At 27.3% G+C, this 9,114-nt stretch overlaps 1 protein-coding gene across 5 annotated transcripts; it reads left to right on the forward strand.

The window, feature by feature from the left end:
• Nucleotides 1-60: 60 nt before the first annotated feature.
• Nucleotides 61-8,314, forward strand: LOC132948179 (double-stranded RNA-binding protein Staufen homolog 2). 5 transcript variants are annotated; one of them, XM_061018536.1, is made up of 13 exons: nt 61-235; nt 627-774; nt 4,156-4,316; nt 4,400-4,607; nt 4,684-4,873; nt 4,958-5,027; nt 5,108-5,303; nt 5,367-5,536; nt 5,733-6,062; nt 6,123-6,266; nt 6,347-6,601; nt 7,486-7,584; nt 7,788-8,314. In XM_061018536.1, the coding sequence occupies exons 2-13, from the start codon at nt 651-653 to the stop codon at nt 7,929-7,931; spliced, it is 2,091 nt and encodes a 696-aa protein (XP_060874519.1). In that variant the 5' UTR covers nt 61-235; nt 627-650; the 3' UTR covers nt 7,932-8,314. The 5 variants fall into 5 exon arrangements, with proteins under 5 accessions (XP_060874519.1, XP_060874521.1, XP_060874520.1 ...); XM_061018538.1 differs by having other exon boundaries at nt 4,400-4,598; XM_061018537.1 differs by having other exon boundaries at nt 61-231.
• Nucleotides 8,315-9,114: the final 800 nt, after the last annotated feature.

Below are 9,114 nucleotides of genomic sequence, written 5' to 3' on the forward strand. Positions count from 1 at the left end.
CGCGGTTTCGCTGCAGAATCGAGCAGTCACTATTTTTTGCTATAGTCGCTACTTAACGCTCGGCCCTCGTCAGTCGTCAGTCGTGAGTCGTACAGTCATACAGCTGCCGTGGTCCGTCGTCGCCTATCGTCCGTTGCGGATTCGTCGTTCAGTTGAATCTCGACCGCGCGCGTTTGATCCTGCCGTGACCCTTTGCGGTCGACACCAATCCGTTTTCCGTCGACGTCCGTGGTAGGTAAGTGTGAAAACCGTTAATGGGCGCACCTCGGCAATACACGGAGACGCGTCGCAGGATACGCGGCGGACACGAAGTAGGGCAGTGCCCCGCCGTGTGTGCTACTTACCGCGCGTAACAGGTCCGAGCCATACGAACTACGGAGTGTTAATAGCAAACAAAACGAACATTTGTCTTTTGTTTTCGCGAACCGTCCACCCCCGGACCTATAATTAATGTAACCAGTGGCGTACATTCAATAAGGGTTTTAGGTGTTCAAACCCTTAGAATTTTCACCCCGAAATTGTTATATAGAACATAATATTAAATATTACGTATATCGCATCCTTTCGATATTTCTGTGTACGCTACTGATTGTAACGACAAGTATTATGAGTTTTTCTCTGTATAGGCTTAGCGGATTAGTGACAAGACGATGAAACGGTTAGTAGTGATTATTCATGTCCTACTGGCTGCTAGCTCTAACGGTTTGGTGTACAAAGACTTTATTGATTTAGAAGAGCTTACAGATATTTTTGGTTTGTCAGACTGCGTCGAAGGTAATTTTCTATGACCATTCTTGGTTCTTCTGTATGTGCCTGCTGAGCTAAACGGCATTAGAAATAATGGGAAAAAATTTTTCAGTTGAACAATTGTGTGTTCAATTTTGCTTGTATATTATCTGTTTTTTTTATTGAACCATTCTTTAAGTAATGTTTTACAGTATTAATGATTCAATTTTATACTTCTTCATATTACCTTTGTTTTACCCCATTTAAACCAAAAATCTATTTATATTTTTGTTAAAAAATCATTGAATATTTAGGAACAGTGAATGGTTCAATATCAAAAAAATGTCCTTGTATTTTGTGGTTTAAAATTTACTGCGGGAAGTTCATCTGTTTTTATGTTAAATGTTCTTATATTGATTTATATCTTAAATGTTGTGCACAAGTTTTACAAAATGTATCTGAACATTGGTTAAGTACCTATTCACCTATTTTGTTTTTTATGATCTGGTCAGTTTATCGAGCATATATTTTGTAAACTTCACCATTCACATCATTCAAATACTATAAGTTATATACCTAATACTAGTTTTGTATGAATTCTATACCCATCTGATAAGGGTGCTACAATGCTTATGCTTGATTTATTCTAACATATGAGGTTATAACAAATTGTAGCCAAATATGTATAAAAAGTAAAAACCATTAGGTATAAGGTTTAAAAGAACCTTTTAATAATTGAAAATTTGTAAAATTATAAGTATATTATAATATGTAAAATTTATTTGAATTCCTACATCTGTATATTTTAAACAGTTGTCATTTAGGGAAGAGATACCTAATTAATTTAATTTAATATTCAATAATTAATGTTAACATGTTACATGTACCTACGTAATGTATTGTAATTTGTAGTATTAACTAGAATCTAAATAATATATATTTATTTTGCGTTTAATATTTTAACACAGTGTTAATTTATCAACTGTTTTAGGTATATTAATTATTATTTATTAAAAGAATGTTTATTCATTATTGAATGTAAATGTACCCAACAGGGGCGCTGAACTATATTTTAAAAGGGGGGGGGGTCAAGTAAAAAGTTATACGGACCACCACCCCTGTTTAAAAAATGTTCCTACATATGTATACAATGATAGCTTAGGTACCCACGGACCCTCACGACCACCCTACCCACCGAAAAAAAACTGGTACCTAATTATAAGTTGTTATTTCAGTTAACTATTGTGAAACTGTTGGTATTTTGACATTAGCTTGTTTCTAACCAAATAGATACTGAGTAATACACTATTCCTCTACAATTTTAATGTTTTCACATTAACTATCTGATAAGATTGGAAGAATAATAAATTATATTAGAGCTGATTAATTTTAATTTTCCCATTGATCCGTTTAAATCGATTACTATGGATTTTTGTATCTGTAGGTATATAGTAAATATTCAGGATTCATCAAATTCTGTATGTTCTAATATATTATTTGACTTGGTAATAATAATTTTCTAAAATCTTACAAAAACATTGATATACTTTGGTAAAATATTGACAATCTTGAATTTATGACTTAATAATATTCAACTTTATGGGATTCATCATTACAATGTTCAGTCAAATAATTTATTTTATTTTATTATTCTGTGGTTCATTATTCGATTTTGATATTAATCATTGACAAATATAATGCAAAATTTGTCTATTTTATTTTAAAGACTAACTTGGTAACCTCTTTATTGTCATTTCGAATAATATTTAACTCTATCTAGTCTAATGCTATTGTGTATTAGTGCAGACATACATGACAAATTCGCTAGATTAAACGGATGTGAAAAATAATGCACCGGGATGTTTGGACTATATCGTTTGCATTGTTCATTATCCCGATGCGGGATAATGTGGGATAATTTTAATCTGGTCTAGTTTAGCGAATTTGTGAAAATAGCGCTATGCATTTTGTATTACTGCCAGAGTTAGATTTTAAAAGTTATAACCTGATTTGTATATTGGAATTTTCAATCTAGATATGTAAACGGTCTGAACCAATTGAAATTATTAATTTAGTCAGAATGGATGGTTTTTAATACAATTTTATTCTATACAAAAAATTTAATTCTGCTGAAACCAGATTGAGTGAATAGTTAGAGGTACATCTATGTATTATGATTTTTTTTTTCCTCGTCTTGTACATTCAATATTTTTTTCCAGTATACTGTATAATTCAGTAGTTGTATAAAAAATAAGTTAAAATGAACAATGATTTTGAGTTAACATTTAATTAAATCAACAAATGTTGTATTTACGAAGATGCTAACCTAACCTAACCAACATTTACTGTATTGACATATTGTTTTCTCCTTTAAGACTTTATTCTATATTTCCATCATACCTAAAGAATAGACTAATAGAGAAACATCATAAATAATTATCAAACTCAAATAATACAAATTATTGAGCTATAAAATATTTAATACTAAAAAATTGCCTTTCTATGATTGTAATCATATGAAAATATTAAAAAAAAAAATAATGTACCTATATTAGATCATAATACCTAACATGGCGTCATATAAATAAATATTTAAGTTCTACCTTTTAAATTTGATTGTTAGTTATTTTAATCTAATGTAAGCAAAATGTAAAATGCATTGTCATGGAAATATAGAGAAAAATATTTTTTATTGCGATTGGAGAAGATAGATATAAAAAATACCAGTAACATTGTGTATACATCTGTTGCTTTTCTGCTTGAATTATGTTTATTGATTTAACATCACTAACAATTAATTATTTATTGTTGATACATTTTTATTTTATTGCTTTATTGCTCGATTTTAATAATTTAACTAATAGCTAAACTCATTGTTAAATATTATAGGTAGATTACTAATAAACTAATATTCAATTAATTATCAAATAGTATTGGCGAACAAGTAAAAACATATTTTATATATACAATAATCAAACATTTATATCACTATAAAATAGTAAAAATAAGATATTGGGATTATAAAATAAGAATAGTGTAATATGTAAAAAATAAATTGAATATAATTGTTTTATTAAAAATAATTATTTATGATAATCACTAATGATAAACCTTACTTTTAGTAAATATGTAGACAAAATAACAAAGAAATACAAATTAAGGGGGATAATGTAAAAGATGTATTTATTTTTCTATGATACCTAAATTGTATTTAAGAAATTATAGATAGATAAACAAACCTACCATTAAGTGTTTATGTTTATTGAAATTATTTTATTTAAACTTTTGATTTCATAATATCTATTTAACAGTATAAATAAGTACAAATATAATAATGAAATCTTAAATGCTATTTTATGCATCTATATTTGTGTAATATTTTTATTATCTAAATAATGTATGTTTTATAACCTTATTATACTTTTACAGGCTATCTGATGGCTGGTGCAATAGAACTAAATTCAGATAGAAATTCATATTCACAATTGAATTCATTGTTACAAAATGATTATTCAGCTGAAAATAGTACATCTATTGATAAAGACAAAACCCCTATGTGTCTTGTAAATGAGTTAGCAAGATTTAATAAGGTATCAATTATTTATTTTAAAAGCATCTACACTTTTTAAATCTTAGTATAAATGACTAATATATTTATTTGAATTCTAAACAGATCAAGCATCAATATAAGCTAACTAATGAACAAGGACCACCACACAAAAAAAAATTTACTGTTACTTTGCAGTTAGGAAATGAAGAATACAATGCAGATGCAATGAGTATTAAAAAAGCTCAACATGCTGCGGCTGCACTTGCTCTATCAAAAACTAGTTACAACCAACCACAAACTAAAATGAAATTAAAAGCTTCTGGTCATTATAGTAATACAAATTACACTGTTAGAAATAGTGTTTATAAAATAACTTAACATTTAATTGTACATTTTTTTATTTATAGACAATATTACTCCAACTGTAGAGCTAAATGCATTGGCAATGAAACGTGGAGAGCAAACAGTTTACACAGTGGTTGAAACACCTCAATATTTACCAACACCACAACCTCCCAACCAGTTTAATAATTTCAGACCTGAAATTTACTCACACACAAGAACGACAGGACCTTATAATAACTTCAATAATATAGTGTAAAAACGGATTTTGATTAGACACAATATTTTTAAATTTGGTAAATGCACATAAAAATAATTTTAAATGCTTCTGATTTACAGTACTAGAGGCGGACCACGATGTATGCCATATGTACCAAATTTTTATAACACACGTTTCAATGTTCCACAGGTTATTTTTGTTATTAAAATTATAATTGTCTTTATCATAAACAAATATATTCTTTTTTTATTTTCATAATATTATTATAGGTTCCTCCGCTAAATAACTATATTAAGCCTGAAATCAAACCTGTAGGCATTTATAAGGTTAAGCTTCAAATTGGTATACATGAGTTTATTGGTCATGGTAATACAAATCAAGCAGCAAGACATGATGCTGCATTAAAAGCCTTAACACAAATTAAAAATGAAGAAAAAAATGAAAACATCAAAGAAGTTTTAAAATGTATATTTAAAAAGTAATTTATACTTTTACGTTTATTAAACATTTTTATCATTATTTTAATAGCGGGTGATTCAAAATCAGTGATTTCACAAGTTTATGAAGTAGCTCTCAAAATGAAGTTACCTATCAAATTTGAAGTTTTGAAAGAAGATGGACTACCACACATGAAAACTTATATCACTAAATGTACAGTTGGAACTTACAATGCCACTGGTGAAGGAAATGGAAAAAAAGTAATATTTTTGTTCTTGATATTATTTTATTTACCTAAATCGACAATATATTCTTACTAATTTCTTCTTTAATATAAATATTATTAAAGAAATCAATATAAATATTATATGTAGATATGTATTTAATATTACTGCTAAATACTATAATTTATTATGCATGTATATTTAGAGAAATTATATTTATATTGTATTATAGATTTCAAAACGACGAGCAGCAGAAAAAATGCTTCAAACATTGAAAGAAGCAAATGAATCTCTTTTAGAAGATGATAATAGTTCTCCAACACTACCATTGCCAACAAAGAATCGTTATAAAATGCCCAGGAAAAAAAATAAGAATCTAATCAAAGAAACAAAACCAAACTCCGAGAACATAGAACCTGTGGATGTTAGTTATAAAACGGAGGATACTGATCCAGTTGCTAAACTTTTTAAAATACAGGCAACAAAAAAAGAAAAAGAACCATTATATGTTCTTAAGGAAGATATCATACACACAAATCGCAAAAAAGAATTTATTTTTGAAGTAAGTACTTTCTTAGTTAAAACTTTTAGTTCATAATTAACTATGTTGTATTGATTTTAGGTTTCGGTTGGACAAAATTCTGCATTGGGCAAAGGACCTAATAAAAAAGATGCTAAACGTAATGCAGCTGAAAATCTATTAGTGGAAATGGGTTATGAAAGTGAACTTAAAAGACGTTCTATTAAAAATAATGATTTACCTTTGGTAAATTCTAATGCTCTGATGAATTATGATTTATAACATGGATAATGAGTAATTACTAATTTTAAATTGGCTCATTTTAGGCAAGTCATGAAAATAAAGCAAATATTGACAGTCCGCGAAAAAATGGACGGCAAATTGCTCCTGGTGTTTTACTTGTATCACCTGAAACATCAATAACCAATAAACCTAGTCAAGGAAATGATGGAGTTCCTTTGGTGTCAGTCGCTAGTAACATGGCCAATGATTTCTCAGTTATTAATTTTCAGCCAACTAAACAGTTGGATTACTTTTCACAAATGTTAGGTTTTAAAGTGCAGTATTCTGAGTTCCCAAAGGTTAGTATTTAATTGAAATGTATGTCTAGTTTTTCTCATGAATGTAGGCAGCCGATAGCATTGATAATAATATTTCAGATTAAATTCATTCTATACAACTGGCTAATAAGAATGAGAGTACAATAAATATGAGTTTTCTACCTATTGTATATTTGTAAACATCAATTTAGAATAATTACATGGTTTCTAAATTTAATCTGTAAACATCGATAACACGTCTATGATCTGAACTTAATTTAGATTTATAATCGTGCTACTTTAGTACTTTTTATCATACATTCTACCCCAAAAAATAATCCCAGAGAAAGATAGTAAAAACGTAAAACAACTATCATTGTAGAACCGATGCATTCCTTATTTTGTTCTGAATCTAAAATAAATATTAATGATAAACATCCAACGTTGAACATAAAATAATTTGTATAATTATTTAAAATGTAGATAGGTCAATTAGAGAAAATATTTAAGAAATACTTTTATTAATCTAAAATAGCTTTGATAATCTAAGTCTTATGACAGCATATAAAATATAATTAATGGCATACTGACAATTATATATGATTGTTACTACGCATGGTTGCAACTATAAAAAATAATTAGGTTTTTAACTATTTAAACTGTTAAATAATTCCAATTATTTTAATCTTAAAATATCAACATTTGAACAGTTATTTTTTTAACATGTATTATGTAGGTTTTACCTTGTACTTTTACAAATACTATTTTATTAAAATTGTATAGACTTTACCTTATAAGTTATCTAATAAAGTGTACATTAGCGCTATTGGCTATTGCAGTAATACATTCCTGATTGTTGCATGTGTGATATCTAACTTATTTTCTTGTGTAACTTAATATTTTATATTTATTCTTGTTATATTTAGGGGAACCACAACGATTACCTGACATTAGTATCCCTTTCAACAATGCCCCCACAGCTCTGCAAAGGATCTGGTTCTACTTTAGAAAATTCTCGTAACGCTGTGAGTATATCCTAGCATAATTAATAAATATAACAAATTGTTTTATTAAGAAATGAAATGCTAATTTATTACAATAATATTCCTATTAGTCATAACTCATTAATAATAGTTGTATTAATATTTTAATATCCATAAATCTAATTACAACAAAAAATTTACTCCAATATTAATTAATAATAATTTTGCTTCATGTTTTTTTTTAGGCTGCGTTGAATGCCATCAGTTCCTTGGTAAATCTTAATATACAAACTGGTCAGCAAGCAGAACCAACACAACAAGGACCTGTAAATGGATTTTCTATTCAGCAAAATCATTACAATAGTAATCCTATAACTAGGCTTAGTTAAACATTCTCCTCTCTTGGATACATATTAGTTATGTTTATTTGTTTAGTTAACTGGTAAAAACGTAGTTTCCATGATATCTGTTAAATTTTTTATTTAAAAAAAATATTGGTTTAAGTTGATATTTTATTTAAAAGAGTTAGTACTTTTAAAAATAATTTTTTAACCATATGACAAAATATTTGTAAATTTTTTTAACTACGTTTTGGCCACTTAAGTAAAAATAATTTATATTGACTCAGACTTTTGAAACTTAATCCATTTTTGAGTTTTAATATGACACAATACAATTACTTTTCTGAGTATTTAATTTCTATTATGTTTATAACTTAAAGTCACATTATTAATTTTTTTTTATAAAATAAGAATTTTCATTTTTAACTTTATTTTCATGCTTATTTTTGTTATTACTCTCATTTTTAGGATAACTTGAATCATATTGATTTATCTATAAGTATTTCCATTATACTTTACTTTTTTAAATTTTCTAGTAGGTGTAATGTTCCAAGTATATTTTAAAATGCAAATTTGAATTATAACCACTATGGTTATTACTTATATGCATTTGTATTTGAGTATTATAATTACTAAAAATAAGTACAATGATTTTACATTTGTGTTTATTTTATTATTTATTATGGCCATTATGCTTGTATAATGTTTGTAAAATGTTAATTTCCTCTTTTTATTTTTTTTAGTTTTGCTTTTAGTGAAAAATCATTAAAACATTTTTACTACTCAATATATTTTAATTTTTTATTTTACATTAAAAAATAGTATGTTCTTAACATATAGCTATGTACAGTGGCTATATATGTTAGACTTAGTGGTTTTCAACCCTTTTTTTAATTCAGCACGCTCAATTTCATCAAAAATGTTCACAGTACATAATATTTTATTTAAACTGGAGAAGTTGAACTGTTGTATAGTACAAGTTGAGTGTGCTTCTTCATTGAGTAGATTACATCACTATTTAAGTGATGTATTACATTTGATTTCAATGATCAATAAATCAATGCATACAAAAAACTATTTTGAGTGGAAACTTTATGTGTGTAAGATCCTGTCTTGGTGTTTAAAAAATGTTTAAAAATATATAACATTTAATATAAATGTAAAAAAAAATGGGAAAGGTCCATGGCCCATGGTCGACAATATAGATTATAGATTATAGATAGATGTATTT

Source organism: Metopolophium dirhodum, chromosome 7 (genome assembly GCF_019925205.1).
Source record: "Metopolophium dirhodum isolate CAU chromosome 7, ASM1992520v1, whole genome shotgun sequence".
NCBI classification, from domain to species: Eukaryota; Metazoa; Arthropoda; class Insecta; order Hemiptera; family Aphididae; genus Metopolophium; species Metopolophium dirhodum.